At 42.9% G+C, this 25757-nt stretch overlaps 1 protein-coding gene and 1 pseudogene across 1 annotated transcript in view; both read right to left on the reverse strand.

Annotated features, from left to right (window-relative positions):
• The window catches only part of LOC140686535 (ankyrin repeat domain-containing protein 26-like), an 83044-nt gene extending 73276 nt beyond the window's left edge, over positions 1-9768 (reverse strand). Inside the window, exons 1-8 of the mRNA XM_072940777.1 lie at positions 9588-9768; positions 6964-7100; positions 5693-5923; positions 4240-4316; positions 2805-2990; positions 2564-2671; positions 1769-1883; positions 1433-1558 (exon numbers count right to left, since the gene is read on the reverse strand). Of these exons, the coding sequence (XP_072796878.1) occupies positions 1433-1558; positions 1769-1883; positions 2564-2671; positions 2805-2990; positions 4240-4316; positions 5693-5923; positions 6964-7100; positions 9588-9768 (1161 nt within the window). The remainder of the gene's footprint in view (positions 1-1432; positions 1559-1768; positions 1884-2563; positions 2672-2804; positions 2991-4239; positions 4317-5692; positions 5924-6963; positions 7101-9587) is intronic.
• The window catches only part of LOC107034653 (cerebral cavernous malformations protein 2 homolog), a 29778-nt pseudogene extending 4652 nt beyond the window's left edge, over positions 1-25126 (reverse strand).
• Positions 25127-25757: the final 631 nt, after the last annotated feature.

Raw genomic sequence — 25757 nt, forward strand, 5'->3', positions numbered from 1 at the left:
ACTACAGGGAACTATGCTCAATACACTGTAATAAACCATAACGGAAAAGAATATGAATATATATATGTATATACATAACTGAATAAGAATTTTATATATAACTGAATAAGAACATATATATAACTGAGTAGGAATATATATATAACTGAAAAATATATATATAGCTGAATAAGAATATATATATATATTATAGAATCACTTTGCTGTACACTAGAATCTATCACAACACTGTAAATCAACTAGACTTTTAATTTTAAAAAGCTGTCATCTTGATTATGCTAGGGCTCAGTGAATCTAACAGATATATTGCAAGAGTCTGTCACACAGCTTTAACCAAAAGAAGGCTCATGATTTCCTATTACTGCAATCAGAAAAACCCTGTTGACCTAATGACCTGGATGGGAACAAATGGTGCAAAATCTTTAAAGGGTCCAACTCTACTTATTGAATCACTCACCACAACCAAGTTTCTAAGACTGTCTGAGTGCCACTGAATGATCAGTGGTTAGAAGGGAAAAGGAGCTATTCTTCAAAGCAACAGATACTGCCAGTAATACTGCCAGGAAGAGACGGATAAAAGTCAGGCTAACACGGCTGGAAACGAGAGCACTGAAAGAAGCAGCATCTATCAAACCCCCGCTCTTCCAGAGACGTCTTATTTTTGAGATCTGTGAATTTACACGTATTACACATATCCATTCAATAGTCCTTAACCAAGGGTTGTATCAGAATCTCAGGGAAGTATTTCTAAATACCTGTGTCCAGACCTGAGTAGACTTATTCAATCGAAACCTTCAGGGGAGAGCCAGGAGAAAAAGCAGGAGGACCAGCTTCGCCATCACTTGCTCCCCACCTACAGCCACAGCCCCGCAGGGGAGCTACAGCAGGCTGAGCATGGGAGACCCCAAAGTGAAGGTGTACATGGAGGGCCATGTGGCCACCAGCACAAGTGAATGCCCCTGCTGGCTGTTAAACATGACCTGACCTCACTTGCCCAGATTCTAGAACCTGGGATCCTGGGGTGCTCAGGGCCTGTGGTTTGCCGCCTCCCCTGCCCAGGTGCAGTCACCCAGCTCCCCCTGCTGGGTACTGGATTCCTTCCTCCTCCCACCCACCCCCAGGCAGGCACCCAGCCCTTGCCATCACTTCACTCCCCGCAAGCCTTCATCTTCTGTAGGCTCTGAGCCTACTGCCCACTCCCAGGCACTTCCTAATGGGAAGTTGCTCCTTCTGGGGCAGAAGTGCAGCTGGGAAACAGAGCTCTGCCCTTTCTGTGGGCACTACCTCTAGCCCCTGGCCTTGGCTTTGGAGTTGTTTCCATGGTAACAGGGCCTGATGTATTCAGTATACATACTACTATAAATAAAGCACCTGTAGCTAGAAAAGACCCTGTATTTCAAATATCTTGTAAATAAAGTCAGTTGAGCTATACCTTGTTTATTGCCTCGATGTTTGCATTACAGCGGAGCAGCTCTGCTGCAATTGATGTTTCTTCAGCCAAGACGGCATAATGCAGAGCAGTGTTTTGACAGTTGTCCTCAAGATTCGGGTCAGCACCCTGTTTCAGCAGGATAGTGACACACATTTCTTTCCGGCATTGTACAGCCTGTTGGTATCATGCCAAGAAACAGACTGTAAGTGCTAGGCATTCCAAGTTAACATTCCTCAAGTTCCAGCACTTTGTTACATTTTAAACAGATAAATTCATTTTTATTCTAAGTAAGTAAATCGAATCCATCTCACGTGGACACGGTTGGCTGCTACACACCTTGATGAGAGCTGTCTTGCTTTCCTCATCACGAGCATTCAGGTCACACTTCCACTGGACAAGGAGAGCCACCACTGATGACTGGCCGCTGGCGCAGGCTAAGTGTAGGGCAGTCCTGTGAACATGAGAGGACTTTTTAGGAAATTATAGAGTGTACTAGTTCAAAGATACAGTTACTCGTGTAATTGTAAACATTCAACAGCATGCTATTCCTATCCCTTTAAAACTAACATTTAGTCTTATCTTAGTTCTTTCTATGGGGAAAGAACAATATTTATTAGCTCTTATTACTCACCACATTAATGGAAGAACTACCTGTTTGAATAGAAAGGGTATGCCGTTGAGATTCAGCTCAACTTGGGTCTGACTTCTACTTTAACACTCTTCCTTATTAGCTCTCGCTTAGCCTGTCTGTGTTTCAATTTCCTCATCAACAAAATGGGCAAGAAGTAGTAGTTATCTTACAGGATGCCACTGCGATGCTTAAATGAAAAGCTATGCAAAGTGTCTGGCAGTTGAATAGCTCAGTAATTGTTAGATAACATTATAATTGTTACCATTACTATTTTGCCAAGACAACATTTCAATTAAATAAAATAACAGTTAATCTACTTTGCTGCTGCAAGGATGAGAGAGAACACTGTACTTCAATGATTCTAACATACTCACTGTCTCACACTTCAACATCTCTGACATGGGAAGGCAATTTAAAATCCATGTCTTACAACCATAGTTGGCAGTTCCTCCCAGGCCTGGCCTGCCCCGCCCCACCCTGCCCCGCCCTGCCGCTGTTACCTGTTCTTCCTGTCTCTGCTGTCTACATTTTTCTTCTGTGACAGCAACTCCTGCACTGTACGCGTGTCACCTAAATATGCGGCTTTGTGGAAGTCCTTTAGCTCACACCTATGGACATGATACCCAGGCACAGGCGTCTCACGATTCCTGCGCTCTCTCTGATGGATGCTGAAGTCCACCCAGCTCACGAACTGAACGAGTTTCTTCTTCATCTGGCTTATCGCCTTCCGACACCGCTCACTTTCCTCCTGGTCTCTTGCCACCTCCCAATCTCAGCGCTGGTGCTGCAGAAGAGCCACAGAGGTCTCGCTGCCACACCTTGGCTGTGAAGCTCAACGGCTCGGAATGTTTGGTCCGGAACACTCGTAGCCTAGCAACAGCACTGACCCTCAACTGTCCCTCAACTGTCCCTCCAGAGCCAGTGTCCCTGTGAGTGCGCACAGAGGCCCAGAGGCCCAGTGTGCCCGGTGCACACGTGGGAGCCTAAGGCAATTCAAATCTCTGCAATTGCTTGTGGGCCATTTTGGATTCCTTTCAAATGTTGGTGCTAGGTGGTTGAGTGTTTTGGGACATTTCCAGAAGTGAGGCTTGCCCCTGAGAAAGCCATGTTTGTATGCAACTGCGGTTAGAGTGGGGTGGAACCACAGGATGCTGAAGGCCTAGTCCCCCAGAGAGCTCCCCACCAAAAAACTCTGTATCTCCTTATCTCTCAGTGTATTCCTTTCCCCATCCCTCTGGGCTCCAGCCAGTCTCCAGGGAATTTAGCACATGCAAACAGCAGAAAGCTGTTTTCATGCTTTCAGAGATTGTGGCAATATATATCATTAAGTACAAACTTGAGAAACTAACACACGCTCTCCAGATGAAATGAAAATGTGTTTCCACATGTCTGCTGACCCTGCTCTGTGGCTCAGCCTTATGTTTACACGCTTTCTTCACTGTATTTTTTTTGCTTTTATTTCCACCAATTAAATCTTGAGTCAATCTGAGAGTTATTTGGGAGCATAGTGTAACATTTGAGAACTTTTTAACCACGTAACTATGAAAACACCACGTCAGTTACTCAGCGAGGCCAGGCTGCTGGCTGACCACCTGCAGGAGAGGGGGAGGCAGGGCAGGCCTCTTCTTCCTGCCTAACTCCATCCTCCCTCAGCTGGCTAATTATGGCTTCTGGCCCTGCCAGGATCAAAACTGCAGGGGGCGGCAGAGTTCCTAAGTGGCTGACACTCCTGGGAGCTGGTCTTAAGTGGACTGGACCTGGCAAGTGTTTTGAAGCTGACTCTCTCAGGGACATTTCTGGGCCCCCACCTGCAACTGCCCTGACCTAAGGGAACGTGGTGTTACCAACTTCCCCATTTAAACTATCTTTTCTATCAGCATACACTGTTATTGCCCTCCTCTTATAAAAAAAGATGTGTTCACCCTCCAGCTGCGGCTTCATCTCTCTGCTCCCCAGCACACATGCCTCCTGCCCCTGCAAAGAAGCTGTTCCCATCCGCTTCCTCTCATTTTCCATCCAAGCAAGTGTGTCCACTCACTGCAACTGCTCACGACAGGGTCCCCCACCACCCACCAGGTGCTGGCTCCATGGGCAGCTCTCAGCCTTCTCCTCGCACGGCCCGGCAGCCACACTTCCCACCGCTGCTCTCCCGGAGTTCCTCAAGCCCTTTCCTCACCGGGCTTCCCGGCTCTCAGGCTGCTCTGGTTTCCTCCCACGGCCCTGGCCGGTCTTGTCAGTCCCAGCCCCTGAGTCCTGGGCACACAGCACCCCTGAGGCTCAGTCTTCCGGCCTCTACTACTGTCTGCTGCCGCCCGCATCAGCCTTAGGGCTTTGTGTTCTCTACAAGTTGGTAACTTCCAAACTGCTATTTCCAACCCAGACCTCCCTCCTGTATTCCAGACTCAAGTACCCATTGTCTCTCAACGTCATCTCTTGGAAGTTTAATAGGACTTCTCCTGGGCCGGCCCTCCCCTGGGCCTGCCCTCTCTTGGTCCAGCCCTCTCCTAGGCCTGCCATGACCTGGGCCTGACCTCTCCTGTTCCTGCCCTCTCCTCTGCCTGCCTTCTTTTGGGCCTGCCCTCACCTGGGCCTGGCATCTCCTGGGCCTACCCTTTCCTAGGCCTGCCCGCACCTGGTACTGCCCTCGCCTGGTCCTGCACTCTCCAGGGCCTGCCCTCTCATGGGCCTGCTTTCTCAGAGTCCTGCCATACCCTGGGCCTGCCCTAACCTTGTCCTGCACTCTCCTGGGCCTGCCCTCTCCCTCTCCTGCCCTATCCTGGTCCTGCCCTCACTTGGGCCTGATCTCTACTGGACCTGCCCTCTCCTGGCCTGCCCACACCTGGGCCTGCACTCTCTTGGGGCTGCCCTCTGCTGGGCCTGCCCTCTCCTGGTCTTGCCCTCTCTCTCCTGGGGAAGTAAGCCAGAAAGAGAAAGAAAAATACCATATGAGATCACACATATGTGGAATCTAAAAAAAGCACAAAATATAAATACAAAACAGTAACAGACTCATAGACATAGAATACAAACTTGTGGTTGCCAAGGGGGTAGGGGGTGGGAAAGGACAGACTGGGAGTTCGAAATTTGTAGATACTGACAGGCATATGTAGAATAGATAAACAAGATTATACTGTATAACACAGGGAAATACATACAAGGTCTTATGGTAGCTCACAAGGAAAAAGAATGTGACAATGAATATATGTATGTTCATGTATAAGTGGAAAATTGTGCTCAACACTGGAAATTGACACAACATTGTAAACTGACTATAAAGTCAATAAAACAAAATGTTTAAAAAAAGTGCTCCATTCAGAGCTATGGTTACATGCTTATCTTTTAGGGACAGAGACTAGGTTGGAACCTAAATGTACAGACTGGGAGAGAAAGGGATTTCAACTATTCTGACCAATTCCTGTTGAATGAAACAGAGAGGCCAAGCCCTCCCATTTCAAAAGTGCCCAGTTGGTGAGAAGACCCACCGCAGGGCAGTAGACGGGAAGGAACCTCCTTAAAAAAGGTCCCAGATGAGAAAACGGCCCAGTGACACTCACTCAGCCCGGAGGGCCTTCAGCCTGAATGTGTACGTGGGGAACCCGGGCAGAAGTAGGCGTGAGCCCTCCCCTCACCTGCGCAAGGTGGAGGCAGCTTTCAGCACCCTCCTCACCACCCGCCTGTCCAGCCTTCCTCAGAGTCACAAGGGAACTGGGTGAAAAGGATTTCAGCCTCATGCATTTGGCCCTGGGCAGGGCTGGGACTCCCCTTCCATCTGAGTGGAGGGCAATGATGTCCCCGGAATAGGGTGTGTCTGGAATCAGCTGCTCCAAGTGCCCCGTGTGGGTGTTTCCTGGCACCACAATCTAGAGGGGTGGACCTGACAAATTCTGTCTGACGACAACCTAAATACTTACCGAGTCTTTTATTAGTCAGCATTATAACGTTTATAGTAAAGGGCTGAGCCCAGACACGGCAGAAGTCAACTTCTGCGCTACCTCGTGAGATCTGCCCAGGCCACAGCACTGGATGTAATTTACTCTCATAAATTCCCTCTCCATTAAATGTGAGCTCACACTTGACCCTTAGCAACTTCAACAACCTCCCATTTAGGTTCCTGGGGAAGGTTCTCACATACAACATCCAGGGCTTATGACAGTGACCCCAAAGCATCCCAAATGTTAGAGACATGTACACCTGAGATACACTTCTCAGGGAGAGATCTATTAAAACAGCTATTCCAGGCAGTGGATGAGAGCAGTGTTGTCTGAACACGTCCTGCCACACACAGGATGCAAGTCAACATTCGGACAGGCTCAAGTTTTGTTTATTTTGTTCATGGTCCCTGCTTCTTTTTGTAAAGTCTTGTAAGTTTACTTGCCCTCCGATGTTCTGATACTCTTCCTACTCAAATTAGTAATTTCTGCTCTCTGTATTATTAATCTACTTAGAAAATAGAATAGTAATAAGATAGATTGGCAATCTGTTAAGAGCAAACTTTCAGGTAGGTTCCTAACAGAAACGTGTGTGTTACAACGAAAGCCCATACTGACAGTCTATGAATGATTTGCATTTACTACTGGGTTTTTTTTAACTCATATATAGCTAATCTGCATTTTCCCCAAATTCATTTTTGCTTACTAACCCTACAGTTGATACCCTTACGATTTAATTCATCAAAAGCAATCACTTAAGCATTGTACATGGGCATGTTTGTGGCCTGCGTTCTTACAGGCTGACAAGCACGACACAAACATGAGACTAAGTTCGTTCATCAGAAAATGAGTGTGCACGTGACCCAGGGCCACACCAACTCATCTACTGCCCTGCACCAGCAACCACAGCAGGAGGCGCCGTAAAATCTACAAAATTCTTCTGCCAGCTCTGAGCCAACAACAGTACTTACAGGTTCCGGGGGCCTCGTGCCAGCCAGGGCAGCGCACACACGCGGCGCTGCTGCACCGGCCAGGGGAAGGGTCCAGCCGACGTCCCCGCTGTTCGGTGGATTGTACACTTGGACATTTCTGGCCAGTCCTCTCACCACTGAGAAAAGAAAAGGCAACACGTGTTTCTTACGCCTGTTTACACATGGCAAGCTATCACTCACCCCGAACTTCTGCTCTGTAGTAGGAGAAATACTGACTTCCTCAAACTTTGAATTATCTACACACAAAAGCACATGAATACTCTCCAAATCCCACATTTAGCCAAACTCAGCCAACTAGGGCCTCGGTCTCTACGGAAGCTAAGTTGTTGTCAATAAAAACAAGGGAGTAAAAGTAGTAATAGTGGGTTGGCCACAAAAGGACAAGGGACAAGGGGCAAGAGCGAGAAACTGGAAAAGCAGCTTCAGTTTTCCAGCACAGGTCATGGAAAGAGAGACAAGAGGATTCTATCATCTCTGCCTCTAAATGAGAACTGACAACACAGAGGACGCCCATCTAATCGGGGCAGCTAGATTAGCTGGTTTCAATCATTCATTTCTTCTCATTCAACAGACACTGAATGTCTTCTGTGATTCAAAGAAAAGGCAAACATAGGGAGAAATCAAAGATACACTCAGTTCTCTATTAACTGCCCCAATAGGGACTTAGAAAAACATGCAAATTAGATCCATGTATTATCTCCAAACTCCACTCTAGGAATAACATCATTTTTCTAGACCACTAATCTTTTGCCAAAAGAGGTCATCCATACTTGCTTTCTTTGAGCCATCAGCACGTATATTTTTAAGCCAAAAAAAATATTTAGAGGTATGCACCAAAGCCTTTAAACAATACTACGAAGAACTGTAAAACCACTATCAACTGGTTTCTCAACATGTTAATAGCAAATGAAAGCAGAGATTTCCAATGCCAAAAAGCACTTCATCAGCAGAGAAATGTGCTATCAAGTAACAAGACCAGCAGATTTCAACAACTGACACTGAAAGCCAGTGACAAAACACTGCTTCGTACAAATTTATTGAGCACAAAGCAAAGCTCATGAACTTTTGTCAGTGACAGAGAATACTGATAACTGTAAACACATTTAGAAATCCTGAAGTTACCACTTCAGAAGAATGTGACTTTTACTTCATACACTAAAATATTAACAATTGGTGGGGGTTGGAAGGTAAACTATGTGTAATTGTTACATTTTTATTCCATCATTATGTACTTCCCAAATTTTCTTTCTACTTTAAACTTTATGCTATACTAAAAAGCAAAATGCATCATAAAAACGCTGAATTTGTCTGCCTTCTTACTTCCATGTCCTTCCAGTGTCTGGTGTACGCCCTCCATCGCCCTCAGGATAAAGGGGAACCACTGTAACGGTGTCTGGGGCACCCGGCTGCAGATTCCTAAGAACGGCATCACTGGTATTCCCAGGGATTGGCACCTAAGGATTTTAATAAAATGTAAAGTACTTGATTTGAAAACCTTGTATAAGAAAGAATACTTTGAACAACCAAACACTCAAAATACTAACTGAAGACCAAGTCAAGAAGCAGGTTCTATACTATTGGGACCTAAGGATGTGCCCCCATACAAACTGTTCTAAGAGTTGATGAAGGCCTCTCTGCACACGCCCAGCTCCTTCTTGAAAAGCCCCTGGAATGATTTGATCCCCCAGCCCCAGTCCCCCAAAAGCCCCCATCACCCAGGCACTGAGGCCCCAATCGACTACCCTCCGTCAAGTTCTACAGAAGGAACGTGAACTCCTTCAGCGCTACGGTACACTAGTTAACTCTTGATCTTCACTTTGCAATCTACAGCTGAAACTAACACACACTTTTCCCTACAGGAAATAGTGACCAGTTCCTCCAGACCACCTGCTGTGGGTGCACAGAAGAGCTTGTACTGATGAGGATTTTGCCCTGTGTGCTCCCAGCGAACATTCAAAGTGCTGGTGGAAGGGTCGTACACCGAGGTTCCTCACGGTATTCAAAGGTTCTGAAATGCACAGAAAGCACACCATGCGTGACCCTAACAACCCAGCACACACGAAGCCCAGGTTTACTGATGGGTCCCGGGAACCCTAGAACACAGGATCCCTTTAGTAGGCACCCCACAAATACCTGTTGAAGTAGTGAATAAAGGAAAAAATGTGATCATCAGGTACATGTCTCATCCCTCCACAAGGTATCTTGGCCTCAGAGCATAGTTTGTTCATTTGTCTGTGTTATCCTAGAAGGTAATAAACACCATTCTCCAAGACCAGAGACAAATAACTCCAGTAAGGATATTAAAAGCAATTTAGATCTTTGGGGGGAGGGTATAGCTCAGGGCTACAGTGTATGCTTAGTGTGTGCACGAGGTCCTGGGTTCAATCCCCAGTACCTCCACTAAAAAATAAATAAAACCTAATTATCCACCACCCCCGACAGAGACAAAAAAAAAAAAAAAAAAAAGAAAGAAAAAGAGCATTATTAACATGCATTTTAAAAGTTTAGCAAACCTCTGTGTCACCCCAGTGTTTCCAGTGGAAGATGTGATTCCATCCCCATGACGGTTACTAAAACAGCCACAGGAGTCCAGGTTCACTTACTGGTCTCGCCTCTTCCTGTCATCCGACCTCCTTCCACATCACAACACAGGGAGGACAGGGTGATGGTGTAAAGAGTGTCAGGCTTCAGCTTCTGCAGGACCACACTGTTCTGCTGCCCACCTATCCTGGTCTGGAATAAAACAGGGATAAGTGTCAGCTTTGCTCTCTCCAGCTCACTCATCTGTTAGGAAAAGCTCTTTCTCTGTTTGAGGCCTTTGCCAAGATCTGGAAACACGCCCCGCTGTGAAAGCTTAAAATGTATCCTAGGGTATCATTTTAAATGTAAACAAGACCCCTTAAATCATAAAAAGGATTTTAAGCCTTGAAGTACTGATCTTAAGAAGCTATTTCAACTGTCAAGAGGCCAGCACTGCGAAATTCCATCCAAAAGCAAAATAATAATAAGTGGGGCTACAATAGACTAAAAGAATGATGCACAACAAAAGATACAATAAATGTTATGATAACTCACAGAGAAAAAAATGTGACAATGAGTGTGTATATGTCCATGAATGACTGAAAAATTGTGCTGAACACTGGAAGTTGACACAACACTGTAAAATGATTATAAATCAATAAAAAGTGTTAAAAAAATACAATCAACAAAATGAAAAGGCACCCTATGGAATGGAAGGATATCTTTGCAAACCATCTATCAGATAAGGGGTTAATATCAAAATAAATAAGGAACTCATACAATTCAAGAGCAAAATAAAAGCAATCTGATTTTAAAATTGTACAGAAGACCTCAGTAGGTATTTTCCCCAAGACGTACAAATGGCTAACAGATAATTGGCATCACTAATCATCAGGAAAATGCAAACCAAAACCACAATGACATATCACCTCCACCTGTCAGAATGGCTATTATTAAAAAGACAAGAAATAAACTGGGGCTGTGAATTTCACCACTCGCGAGAGCGGTATGTCAGAGAGTTTGGGTTAATTTAGTAGGTATCGATTTCCTTGACTGCGCCTTTGAAACTTGTTTCAGCTTCTTCTAGCCGTGGCTCTATTGTTATTTCCCTTACTCCTCATTATTTTCTTTTCACTGACATGACATATTGAATTAATGTAAATTAAATGTGTTTATGATGTAACTCCACTGTACATTTTACATTCATATTATATGAGTAAGTAAAGGATGAAAGGATATATGCGACCTATATGTATGTGCTGTATTTGGGCATTTTCTTGAAAATTAATAGCTAGCTTATTTATGATTATTAGTTTAATAAGCTTCCGTGTGGCAGAAAAAATTTAGATTTAAAACTAACAACTAAATCATGGTTTTGGGTTAGGATCTAAGTATACAGGTTAAAGCTTGCTGCAAACTCTCAGAGATGTATTTTGATAGACGTGTTACTCCATGATGGAAACAAGCAGGAACTAAACAATCAAATGTCATCGACCAAAAATGACTGACGAATCAAATGTTGGAGGTATTTTTAGCTGTTTTTGTTCCTAGCTATTTTGAGTTCAATGGAAACAAAGAACAGCAACAACAACAAGACAAGAAATAGCAAGTGTTGGTGAAAATGCGGAGAAACGGGAACATGTGCGCACTGTCGGTGGGACTATAAACTGGCGCAACCACTGTGGAAAACAGTATGGAGTTTCCTTAAAAAAATTAAAGATACAATTACTAAATGATCCAGCAATCCCACTTGGGGATATAGATTTGAGGACAATGAAATCAAGATCTTAAAAAGATATCACCACTCCTAGGAATATATATCACTGAGAAGCTCTTGCACATGTGAACCATTACAATATGAACAGGATTGTAAAAGCAAGCAGAGTCATCCCAAATTAGAAAGTATTTAACAGGTAAAATGGAAAAACACGCTGCAGTGGAATCAAACAACAGAAATACTCCACAGTAATGCAGACAAACAAGCTAGAGCTACGGGCAACACTGGTGACTCTTACAGAAGGCTGAACAGAAGAAGTAAGGTATAACAAAGCAAATCTATGATTCCATAGGTCCTATTAACATGCAACTCAAAAATAAGCGAAACTAAATTGTATTGTTCAGAGGTGTAAACATAGGAGATATGACCATAAGGCAAAGCAAATAAATGATTACCATGAAATTCAAGAGTATGATTGCATACGAACTGGAGTAAGAGGTTTTAAACTTGAAAGAACATGCATATTCTTTCTGGGGACCTGCAATTTTCTATTTCATAACCATTGCATTCGCGTTTGCGTTATAATACTTTGCTAAACTGTACATCTATGTTTCATTTACTTCTCTGCACATACACTGTGTTTCAAAATAAAAAGTTTAAAAATTGTGTATTACTTATCTGTTGTATAGAAATTGATCACAAAATTTAACAGTTTAAAATGAGCAAATACTTATTATCTCACACATTTCTGAAGGCAAGGCTTTCGGGGGTGTCTTAGGTGGGTGGCTTTTGCTTTGGTGTCAAGTCATCAGCCAGAGCTGTGGTCATATGAAGGCTTGACTAGGGCTGAAAAGATCCACTTCTATGAAAGTTTACACACATGTCTGTTGGTGGAGGCCTCAGCTCCTTTCCATGTAAGCCTCTTCATAGGGCTGTCACTTTATCACATACTATTCATTAAAAGGAAGTCATTAAAGTCCAGTCCATGCTGAAAGACAGAGGAATTTACCTCCATTTCTTCAAAGGAATGGTATGAAAGTATCTGTGTACTTAAAATCACCATAAGTTTTATAAAAAGTCTACTATAAACAAATTCAATGTAGAGCAGCTATATTAGGGAAAGCACCTGCAAAATCTATGAAAGCAAAATGATTGAGTCATTATAAATGAGGAAATGAAATGAAACACAATGAAAAAGATAACACATCCTCATGAGACTATAAGAGGAAAAATACAAACATTGCTAGTGAAAATGAAAATCTTGAGTTTCTCGTTTTGGGGGGAAGAAATATCACAATGTATTTTAGCGTTAAGACTTCAGCCACTTAACATATGAATGATTTATTCTTAAAGGGGACCACCATGAATCAAATATGTATGGAGATCTTTACTTCACAATATTTGTAGAAGTAAAAAGCTGAAACCAATTGAACGACCAATAAATACAGAAAAGTTTGGATAAATTATGACACATCTGTGCTGTGGAAACATTTTTAAACATTCTACTGAAAAATACTGTACATACGGAAAAATGCAATATTGCATGTCTAAAGCCCCCCAAAATACCACAATCTGGTCAGACTCATGAAGTCAGCATTCTAATCAAGAAAGAGAACAATACTGGGACCCCCAAAGCCCTCTCAACTTCCCTCTAGCCTGAACCTCTCAGGGTAGCCACCGTCCTGACATCTGAGAGCACAGATTAGTGTTGCTTTGTTTTGTACTTTGCACGCATGAAATCAGATAGTGTGTTATGTGGTATACTACACACAGCTGACCCTAGAACGCATTGGCTTGGACTGTGGGTCCGCTTATATGTGGATATATTTCAACAGTAAATAGTACAGGACTACATAGTCTGTGGCTGGTTGAATCTACACAAGCAGAGTAACCATGGATACAGAGGGCCGACTGTAAGCTACACACAGGTTAACCCCTGTGTTGTTCAAGGATCAACTGTAGTTTTATTTTCCTTCATGTTGTCTTTGTCAGATTCATCCATATCACATGCAGTTATAGGTATCTGATTCTCATTGCTGCATAGTAGTTCAGTGTGTCTCAATTTGTTTACCCACACCACTGTTGACAGGTATTTACAGTTTCCAGCTTGGGACTATTATAATTAATGCTATGAATATTCTAGTACATGTCTTTCAATAAATATATGTACATATTGGTGATAGATATAGACCTAGGAGTAGAATTGCTGGGTCATAGGGTATGCACGGGTTTGGCTTAAGTACACTCCACCAAACAACGTTCCAAAGTGGTTGGACCAATTTATGCTCCCATCAAGAGTGTATGAGATTTGCTATTGCTCCACATTCATGCCAACACTTGCTTTTTCCATCTTTTAGATTTCAACTATCAGGTGTGTATCATGAAGTGGTTCTCATGTTTTAGCCGAGAAGTCAAATTGTTTTTTTCTGGTGTGTATCATGAAGTGGTTCTCATGTTTTAGCTTAGAAGTCAACTTGTTTTTTCTTCACATTTAGGTATGCAATCCATATGGAGTCAGTTTTCACGTATGGTATAAGTTAAGGGTCAAGTCACATTATTTCTCGCATACAGATATTCAACTGACCCAGCACCGTTTGTTGAAAAGGTTAGCCTTTACCATACTGTTTTGATGAGTGTAGCTTTGTAGCATAGTTTGAAGTCAGGAAGCATGATACCTCCAGCTTTGTTCTTCTTTATCAAGACTGTTTGGCTATTTAGGTCTTTTGTGTGGGAAAGTACACTGTGTTCATATATTGGAAGAATTAATATTATTGAAATGACCATACAATCAAAGGAAATCTGCAGACTCAATGCAACACCTGTCAAAATTCACAAAATTGCAACAAATCATTCTAAAATTTGTATGAAAACACAGAAGATACTGAAATAAGGGAAACCTCCTAATTCATTCTATGAGGCCAGCAATTACCAAAACCAGGTAAGTCTTTACAAGAAAACTACAGACCACTATCTCTCATGAACACAAATGCAACAATCATCAACAAAATACTAGCAAATCAAAGCCAACAATATATGAACAGAATTATACACCAAGACTATGTGAGATTAATCCCAGTTATGCAAGGTTGGTTAACATTTGGATATCCATTAATGCAATCCATTACATCAGCAGCTAAAGAAGAAAAAAACCCACATGATTATATCAACGCATACAGAAAAAAATCTTTGACAAAGTTCAACATTCATTCTTGATAAAAAAAAAAAACTCTCAGCAAGTTAGGAATAGAGGGGAACTCCCTCAACTTGATAAAGAATAGCTACAGTGAACTGATCTTGATGAATCACAAAGGTACGACAATGGAGAAAAGATAATCTCTTCAACAAATGGCAGTGGAACAACCAGAGACCCACATATTAAAAAACCTAAGAGTGTAGAGACAGACCTTATACCTTTCAAAAGATATAATACCAAAGGCACGGTCCATGAAAGAAAGGATAAGGTGCACTCATAACAACAACAACAACAACAACAACAACAAGAAAGTTCTTCTCTGTGAAAGACACTGGCAAGAGAATGAGAAAACAAGCCACAAACTAAGAGAAAATATTTGCAAAAGATTTAATTCAATAAAGGACTGTTATTCACAATATACAAAGAACGCTTAAAATTAAATAACAACCTGATTTAAAAATGGGCAAAAGACCTGAACAGATACCTCACTGAAGAGGATAAACATGAGAAATTAGCATATGAAAAAATGCTCAACATTATATACCGTTAGAAAGTTGTAAACTAAAACAACAGTAAGATACCACTGCATACCTATCAGAATGGCCAAACATCTGTAACATAGAGAACACCAAATGCTGACAAGGATGTGGAGCAACAAGAACTTTCATCTTTTGCTGGTGGGAATGCAAACATGGAACAGTCACTTTGGGAGACAGCTGGACAGTTTCTTTCAAAACTAAACATACTCCTACCACACGATCCAGCAATTGTACCCCTCGGTATTTACCCAAAGGAATTACAAGCTTGTGTACCTGCACATGGATACAAAAACCTGCACATGGAAGTTTATAACAGCTTTATTCACAATTTCAAAAACTTGGAAGCAACCAACTTGTCCTTCATTTGGTGAATTAATAAGTAAACCATGGTGCATCCAGGTAATGTAACATTATTCAGCACTAAAAGGAAATGAGCTCTCAAGCCATGGAAAGACATGGAAGAAACTTAAACACCTGTTACTAAATGGAAGAAGACAATCTGAAATGGCTGCATACTGTATGATTCCAATATATGAAATTCTAGATCAGGTACAGTTACGCAGACAGTAAAAAGATCAGTGCTTTCCAGGGGTTCAGAAAGAGGGAGGAAGAAATAACTCAGTGGAGCACAGAGGATTTTTAGGGCCGTGTAACTATTCCATATGGTAGTGTAATAGTGATACATGTCACTATACATTTGTCAAAACCCAGAGTGAACCCTGATGGACTTTTGGTGTAGTGTATCAATGATATATCAATTTAGATTGATTATCCAATAACATACAAATGTACTCTCTGGTACAAGCGTTGGTAGTGGGGGAGGTTGTGCATGTCTGGGAGCAAGGGGTAACTTCTGTATTTTCTGCTCAATCTTGCTATGAACATAAAATAAACATAAAATATACACAGCCTCTTAAGAAAATATTTTCAAATAAGAAATAGAAAAAAGGGACAATCCCCTACTCATTTTTGAGGCTAGTATTAGCCTTAAAAGACCTTGTAAGAAAATTACAAATCAGTATCTTATGAAAATAGACATACAATTTTCTAGTAATATTATAGCAAATTAGATTCAGAAATTTATAAAAGGAATACTACATCACAAACAAGTGGGGGGGGGCGGTTTCTCGTGATGTAAACCTAGTTAAAGAGACATCACTGATGTAACTCATTATATTAACTGACTAAAGGATGATGCAGCAATTTTTTTCAGTAAAGGACCAAACAGCAAATATTTAAAGCTTTGTGAGTGACATACACTTTTTACAGAATATTATTATTCTTTTTACAACGCGTTAAAAAATGTAAAAAATGTGTTTTAGCTTGCTGCCTCTACACAAACAGCCAGTGGGCAGGATTCGGTCTGTGGGTCACAGTATGCTGATCCCTGGACTAAGAAAAAATCAAAACCATATGATTATATCAGCTGACGCAGAAAAGAAACCTGAAACTTTCAAAATATATCCATCATTAAAAACTCTAACCAATTAGGAATACAAGGGGACTTCCTTAATCTGATGAAGGGCATCTACAGAAAAAATCTACAGCTAACATCATACATAGTAGTAAAAGATTTAATGTTTTATCCCAGAATCAAGAACAAAGCGAGGATATAAAACTTTTACCACTCCTATTCAACATCCTACACTGACTAGTCAGTACAATAAAGCAAGGGGGAAAAAAGCATAGAAATTGGAAAAGATGACATGATCATGAAAGTAGAAATCTCCAGAAGCTATAAAAAGTTGGAATTAGTAAGTGAATTTTAGCAAAGTTGCACAACAAAAGGTCAACGTACAAAAATTAAACTGTAATGTATAGAATATTAATGAAAAATAAGAAGTCAACTCTTTTTTTAAATACCATTTAAATAGCTTCTTTTTTTAAAAAAGGAAATACTTTGATACAAATCTAAGAAATACATTCAGGCGCTGTATACTTAAAACTAAAAAAAAGCTAACGAAAGAAAACAAAGGATGTCTGAAAGTCTAAATAAATGGAAAGATAGATCATGCTCATGGATTGAAAGACTCAATAGAGTTAAAGTATCAATTCTTTGAAACAAAAAAACTATAGATTTAACCCAATTTCAATAAAAACCCCAGTATTACCTATTGTGTATACTGACACATTAATTTTAAACTCTATACAGAAAATGATAATAACTAGAATAGCAAAAATATTTTTGAAAAGAAGAAAATCTTATTTTAAGACTTACTATAAAGTGACAGTTACAACACTCAAGATAATATGGTACTGATGAAAGGAAAGACATACAGATCAATGGAACCAGACAGTTCATGAATCCACACAAATATAGGCTTTTCTATTGAGGTAAAATTACGTAACATAAAATTTATCATTTTAACTATTTTTAAGAGTACAATTCTGTGCTATCTTTGGAACTAAGGTCTGTAGTAATTTCCTTACTTTCATTTCTGATTTTAGTAATTTGAGGCTTTTTTTTTTCTGATCACTCTAGCTAAGGTTTTGTCAATTTTGTTGCCCTTTTAAATGATTTTGGTCCATTTATTTTCTCTCGTTTTCCTATTCTCTATCTCCACTATAATCTTGACTATTTCCTTCCTTCTACTCATTTTGTGTTTAGTTTATTCTTCTTGATTAATTGATTTGAGATATTTATTTTTAATATGGGCATTTAAAACTATACATTTCTCTGAGTATATACTTCATTGCATCACGTAAGTTTGGGTACAGCATATTAATGTTTTTTATTTTCATTTGTTTTAAGGTATTTTCTAATTTCTCTTGATTTTTTGATTTTTTTGGTCCATTGGTTGTGTTGTTACTGTCGACGTATATGTGAATTGTCCAGTTTTTCTTCTGTTATGTCAGGGACACTTTCATGGGAATTTCTCTATTTCCTTGGGCAGAGGAAGGAATTCATGAGTAGACCAGAAAAAAGCAGAACAAAGTGGAATGGATTCTGGTCGCCTATTCACAGAGCTACTTGTCTTCAACATTTAATAAAATGAGTTTATATTTTATTTAAATGACTCTCTCCAGCAATGACAGTGACAACTACAGAGAAACTTTAGTATTTATCCTACAATAGGGGAGAGAGGTAATAATGTAGCAGAGAGAGGGGTGGGATAACAGAAGAGGATAAAAGATAAGGAACAAAATTATAATCGTGTGGAAATTTGTACGACCAAGGTGACATTGAAGATAATTTGGCAAAAGAATGGTTATGCTAGGGGTTTTAAACACTGGCTGTGCATTTCACTCAACTTGGGGAATTGACCAAATAATCTCCAGGCCTTCACTCCAAACCACAGACCATGAAAAAAGGAAAAGACTGAAGACTTGGGTTTGTAACAAAATTTTAATGCAGTTATTCATCCAAAGATACCATTTTCAAAAGTGAACACGGAAGCCATGAGTTCAACTTCTAGGAATGGTGAAGCAGGTAATTTTAAACAATAAACACACTGAGAACTACTATAAAAATGATGCAAAAACTTTGTCTGTTGTAAAGCAGAGAACTAATAAAGAAGGACATTTTTAGCTATAATCCAGGAGCCTAACATTTGCTGCCTTTTTTTCCCTAGAAAAAAAGAACTTACCAATTCTATGAATGGCAGCAGAAATCCTGAGAAGATAAGCTAGGAACTGATACACCCAGTGGTCTCCGGGAAGTTCTCGAAGTGCTGGCTGTCCTTCTCAGGGACGAAGGGCCGCAGACTGAGCAGCAGGAACTGGCGGCCGTCCCCGTGGAGCTGCCACAGGTTGACGGAGAACTCGTGCACCGAGGCCCTGGCGCGGTGCTCGTGCAGCAGGGAGGCAAACTGCTGGGTCTCCTGCGATGAGAGCTTGGCGCGCAGCGTGAGCGTGTAGTCCTGCAGCAGCTCAGCGCCCATGGTGCTCAGCTCACTCCCGCTGACCGTCCTGGCATGTGGTGCCATCTGTATGCAGAAGGACAAGGGCGAGACGCCCTCCATGTGCATACACTCAGGGAAGGAGAAGGTGCTGGCTTCTGTGTCATAGGGCTCCTTCACGTCCACCTTTGTGGGAGAGTCATCACTGTGAAGAGACAGGTGGTGGGTGTGGGTCGAGGCCCCATCAAATACGGCTCTGTCCAGGGAGTCAATGGTGGACTCTGGGTACACAGTCTGGAAGACTTGCAAAGCAGGGAGCACAGCTCTTCTGCGGTGACCTTGCTCTCTGCGGCCAGGACACCAGGCAGCACGTCTCCATGGGCCCCACTCCGCTCTCCGACAGGGAGTCTGCGGCGAGGCCTCTGGAACTTTCTGCACACACACCCTGGCTGGGGGAGATGCCGGGGTCCCGGGCTGTCTTCAGGATCACCAGGTGTGAGGCGTCATCCTGCACACAGGACACGGCAGTGATGTCATGGATGGGGACCCTGAGGATGGTGTCCTCCCCATCCCTCCAGGCCAGCTTGACGTTGTAGGCAGACACGCTGATCACAGCATCATGCTCCTCGGTCAAGTGTCTGGAGCTGGTGGGCTCTCTCTGCACCGTCTATGAAAAGGAAACGCAGGATTTCGGTCCTACCGGAGGGATTCAGCTATCCTGCTACGGACATTAACTGCCCTAAGTACTTCACCTCCTTCTCAGTACAGTCGCTCAGCAGTCTGCTGGGCTCCACGCGCTCAGGCAGGGACAGCACCACAGTGTGCAGAGGGCGCTTCTCTGTCATCTTCTCATGGGCTTTCTTGTCTCTACTCTTTTCAGCTTTTAGGAATACTCATTTAAATGGTGACTCAATTCCCAGCCCGATGGAAAGTATGTTTGAGGAGGTATTCCTTGGGGGAATTCTGGTTCCTCCCCTTCTGCCAACAGTTACTGTGCATTGCCTTCTGTTCACTTCTGATCTTGTTGAAAAATACAGCCAGATGTTAGCCCTCCCTCTTCTTGCCCTTCTTGCCCTCCTCTTCCATGTCACTGTGAGGGGCCCCTGAGGCCTGGCCCGCCCCGGGAGCCACACCCTGCCGTGGCTGCTACATGCTCACTAGGTTCTCGAGGCCGCCATGGCTCCTGCTCCGCCCGCCTGGCTGCACTCTCCTGATTAATTTCTGTCTTAGACTTTCCTAGTAGCAGGAAATTAATGGCTCTTTCTAGCAGGTACATCAGAGCAGACAGAGACTCACAGACATCCTTTTCTTCCAGCTCACTTTGGACTAAAGAAAGAATTGATAACACCCCTAAGGAATATCACCTTTATCATCATTTGAATATTACGGGATCAGAGCTGTCCTGAAAGGATGCTTGAAAACATTAGCAAAATACAAAACAGGTGGAATGGCTCAGTAAGAGGTGGACATTCCCGGAAACAGCTGGAAAACGTTACCTAGCACTACTATCAAACGGTGTGTCACTGGTCTGAAACGTAACAGCAGGTATTTTTATAGGCCTATATGGTCCTACTGTAAAAATTAACACCCGGGAAAGCAGTATATTGATCCTTTAAAAAGAAAAAAAGCATCTTCTTTGACCACGGAACAGAGAGAAAGATGATGCAATGAGGGAAATACAAGCTTCAGGATGGCTTCAGCACTGACAGACTGAAAAGGGAAGGAAATTTCAAACAAGCCCCAAACTCAACACTCTCCCATACCTACTGAAGCAATCAGTAACAGCAGTCCCCTGACCTCCATCACTGACTCAGCATAAATCCTTGTGACCCAAGTGAATCCTGCAGGTTTTATTCTCTATTTTGCAAGCCTGACCTGTGACCGGTGGCAATTTAGGTATTAACTGTAGAAATGTATTTTTGTTTATTTTCTTTAGCTGTTCAGTTAACACTACTTGTTCTATAAATAAGACTGCACTAAGCTTTGTTTTCTTCCAGAATTACTTTTCATCAGTTCTATTTAAGAATTTCCCTCTCTCTGAAACGCCACATTCTCTCACTATACATTTGTTCCCAATGACAACACGGCAGCAGGAGCATTCATTCCAGCCACTGGCTTAAAATCTCTTCGGTCAAATACGTGTCAATTATCTAATCCGTCGAGGTAAACTAGTCCTCTGCTACAGCAGTATTAGGAAGTCCCAACTTTATCTGTACAGCATAGAAAACAGTCATTTTTCTCAAGGGTTTAATTTTGGGCTTTTAACATGAATCGATTTGCCAGTTATTAACAGTTCCCTCACTGGTTGCATCTCTGTAGTCAAATTAGAGATGAGGATTTTTAAACGGGTGAAAGACATGAGAGGACACGTCACCAAACCAGATACACAACTGGTCAGTAAGCACATAAAGAGACACTACTGTCATAGTCATGAGGGAGAGGCGGAGCGAGACCACATGCAGTACTACTCACACCCTCCTCTCCAGACGGGACAGAATCAAAAGGAGGTGTTGGGAAGGAGGTGAAGAACTGAAACACCTGATACCTGCTGACAGAGGATAAAATGGTACTCTGGAAAATGGTTTGGTGGTTTCTTTAAGAATTAAAAACGTATCAATCTGACACAGTATCAAGACATTAAAGCCAAAGGAAGTGTGAGGAACTGCTCTGGCCTGAAGGGGACCAAGGAGACAGGGGCTACATGCAACATGCGCCCGCCAAGCAGGGGCCGAAGGGCAGGAAGCAGTCCCGGCTGGCGCTCCCTGCCTGACGCGCACGGCTGTGTTACGATCCCACAGGGGTGTCGCGTGTGGTGTGCTGGGGAGACGGAGCACTGTAGCAGGAACTCACTCTCATGACACAGGGAGAAATCTTCTTTATACTCTCTTTACACTATTTCTATACATTTAAGATTGCTGAAAAATTTTGTTAAATACACAGCATTTAAAACATCTTTATTACAGAAAAAAAATCATGGCCTCCCCTTTCCACTCTCTACTCTTTTAATCACGTTCTGGTTTTCTTCACAGCACCTAGCAGTGGCTGAAGCATCGTGTGTGCAGGATAGTTCGCCTCCCCCCTCTGAGAGTAAATTCCTGCAAGCGCTGGGACCAGGTCTGGTCTCCACCCAGCTCCAGTGCCCGCACACTGGCCAGTGCACAGGGTATTCATGTTTGTTTGATAAGTTAACCTGCAGTCTTACTATGTTTTAAAATAAAATCATTTACCATCCCCTCCCCCCAAAACACACACACATCACTTGCTCACAGCAACCCGTGTACCCAAAAGAAGTGAAATCTATGTCCACATAAGAACTTAGAGATGAATGTTCATTGCACAATTATTCACAACAAAAACTGGACACATTCCAAATGTCCATAATCTACTGAAGCCATCCAATTAATTACTGTTTGATGACAAAAAGCTACAGAACTACTTGTCCTGGCAATAACATGGATGTATCTCAAACTATCATAGGTGAAGAAAATACCAGATAAAAAGCTTTTTGGAATGATGAAAATGTTCTAAAGTGGCTTTGGTGATGACTGCACAACTGTAAATATGCACTGAACCGAACATTTGAATTTTATGAATTTTATACTATGTTGATTTGGCTGTTTTAAAATAAAAAGCAGAGAACAAGGGACAGCCTCCTTCGGCTTGCTGTTTGGTCAATATAAAAGAAAACCAGGATGGTATAAAGACAGGGATGAGCATCTGAAGGGAGCTCGTTAACCTGAAGTAATAAAGTCCAAACTGCAGATGTGGGACCCGGACAGTCAGCAGCAGCGGCAGTCTCACACTTCCCCTGTGTCCGGCGCCTCCAGGCCGCCTCAAAGGGAACTCTCAGAGTCTCCACTGGACGCCACCACCAGCGCTCCCGGAGCACCCGGGCAGGAGGCTCTGGGAGTGCCTGGGCTTGGAAACCACAAATCCATCAGTGCCAGCGCAAAATGCAAACTACAGCGACAAAGTTTGAATGTGTGTAGAAGACTCTGACTGGCCAAAAAATAAACTTCTTCACTTTCTGGGTTAGGATGTGCCACCCATTTTTCATTTCTCAACCATAGTTTTATATCTTACAACAGATTAAATAATCCTTACATAGGAGGGAAAATCATGTTATGGCTTCAAAGTCTCTAAAATTATTTTAGGGGGCATATGTAATGTAAGACAAAAGAAAAGTATCTGCTAACTGCAGGAACTGCTCAGAGGTGGTTTATCTTCATTTAATTACGATATAAAGAATAACCCACTTTAAAAACAGGTTTGTGCATAAGCCACCTTTTTCAGTTTTCCAGATGCACAAAAATGGGGAGGGTCACTTAAAATTGAATGATTTATCGATAAACTCTGGAAAAAAAAAGAGTATCTTAGACCTGTGTCTGTGATAAGTGCAATAAAAAAGAGAAATGAAAAGAAACTCTTTAGAAGGAACCTAAAGCCAAGGCCTGAACAAGCTTTTTTAATCCTCTCTCCAAGCCAGCCATCCACCGACCACGAGCTGCCTGGGGACCTGGTGCTTTGTTCACTGAAGTAGCTGAACAGCTAGTCTGTGTGCCCGTGCAGACACACACCACTCGCTGAATTAATTAGTAACTGGGAAGCCCAGGTGGAGTCAGCGGCTCTGTCCTGAATGATCTTGTATCAGTGTGTCACTCTACAGAGTGACACAGTAACCTATTTCCTTATCAGTCTGTCTCCAACAGGACCTGCAGCATCCCTCAGGGAGGCCGGGAACGGGACCAGGGCCTGGCAGAGAAGATGCTTTAACTGACAAATCTCACCGGGAGAGGGGACTGCCCTAGCCCACACCGCTGTGGGACCCAAGCCTGACAGTCTCACTTCCGCGGACTCTGCTTCGCACTCCAGGACGATGTCCAAGAGACTGAGGTGACGGGCCCCGCCCCGCCAGGCCCGCTCACTTCCAGGGAGTGACGACCAGAGCACTAACCTGAGGCCTAGGGCTCAGCGCTCACCTATGTGTTTCACCCAATCCTCCCAGCCCTGAGGTGGGTACCGCTATCCCCTCTCCACAGGACAGAAAAAGCTCAGGTCACAGACAGGTGTCCAGAGCCCAGACTCTCACCCGCTCTATTGTAGAGACGCCCAGCGACGGATCAGAACATGGGCCCAGATAACCTGTTCTGAAGTCAGTCAGTGGGTGGTGGGTTCCTGGGTGTTTACTGTTAGGTTGCAGGACTCACATGTTATACATGTATCCAGTATTACAGAGATTGTAAAGAACGCCGCCCAGCTTGGCTGCCACCACCACGCCACCAGAGACAGGAAGGCAGAAGAGCCCTAAAAGCCACCCAAAGCCCCTCTCCTGCTGAAACGACCAGTGGTGGACACTGGCCCAACCTGGATCAGATCCTCTCCCTCAGGAGTCAGAGTGCTCTGAAGACACACACCTCTGGGCAGCTAGGGTCAGCTCTCTTCTGCCAAGTGCGAGGGGATACGGTAAAAGTGAACACAGAAAAAAAAAAAAAACAACAAAACAGCTGTGCAGAGATGCAGGCTGCAACAAGATTTTGTAAATGTAAAGAAGGAGGGGAGTAGCTGCCTTGGTCTAGTTTTTTGTTCCTGGTTACATATATACCTGAAGCTGTAACTGCTCTTCCTGTCCCTGCAACATCATCAGAAATAGCCCTGGATCTTAATCACAAAGTCCCCAATTTCTACAGTTCATTTTCTACAAGCCGTGCCTCAAACGCTTTGGCACCCTTCCCCACCTTTCCCTCAGCTAGCTCCACGTCATTCTCCAGGTTCCAGCTTAAAGAGCACTTCTTCCAGGAAACCCTCCCGGACTACTCCACAAAAACTTTGCTCCACTTTTTATGGGTAGAAAAGGGAACACTCTGCACCTCACCATATTCAGTAAATGGGATTACTTTCCTGTTGGGCTGTAAACACCAAAGTGTAAAAACTGATTACTTTCCTGTTGGGCTGTAAACACCAAAGTGTAAAAACTACTTCAATCCTATTGCTTAGCACACAAGCCAGGTACACACTCGATAACGTTACTAAATGAATGAAAATCAAGAAACTGATGGAGGACAGAGGAGTGAGAAGGATAAACACAGGTAAACACCCTTCTGAGAAATGTAAAGCTGCTTTGACCCTACCTCCCTCACCCCTTCCAAGTTTCTGGTTCCTCCCTCTTGCATCTCCACAACAGGCCCAAGCTGGTCATGACAATCACCTTTTTATACCTTGGTGCCAACAAACTCAGGAACCCAGGCTGCAGGAAGCACGTTTCCAGGTAACTCGCTGTAACACAGGAAAGTCTATAGTAGTTCAGGGGAAAAGACATTACTCGTTTTGAAGTCTAAACAAATCTCAGTTCTGCTGTACATTTACTGGCTCTGAACCCTAGACAAGTTACCTGAGACCCAGTTTCCTTATCTGTTAGCTAAAAAAAAAAAACCAAAAACCTCAAAGGTGAATATGAAAATGAGTTTGAAACCATAGCACCTAAGACAAGCTTGCAACTAACGCTAGTCAGCTGGTCACGGTGAAGTCCACACAGACCTCACCCCTACACCCCACCCCCAGCTCCCACCAGCCACGGCCGGCTTCAGAGCCCAGAGCCTGCCCTAAGACTGTGCACCTGAGAGAGAACTTGGAGAAGATCCATCCTGTTGGCTTTCCAATGTATGGGAGCCCTAAGAAGTGAAAGAGAAAACGGAAGCAAAAAGGAAGAAAGAGCATCTCAGGGTCAGGCGGGGGGGGGGGGGCCGGGCAGAGCAGGCTGGACGCGGGGTCGGGTAGCTGGAGATGTCTGTCGGGGAATTTGGTTGTTTTCTACTTAGCAGGTACCTTACCGCGAGTAAGGTGAGGAATAAACTACACAGAGTTCCCGGAAACTTGGATGCCTTTCAAAAACACCTTTTTACTTATGCTTGAGAACCGAGAACATACAAATTAAATTCAGCAGAATGGCATATATATTATAGCCAATT

This window comes from Vicugna pacos, chromosome 17, assembly GCF_048564905.1.
Source record: "Vicugna pacos chromosome 17, VicPac4, whole genome shotgun sequence".
NCBI classification, from domain to species: Eukaryota; Metazoa; Chordata; class Mammalia; order Artiodactyla; family Camelidae; genus Vicugna; species Vicugna pacos.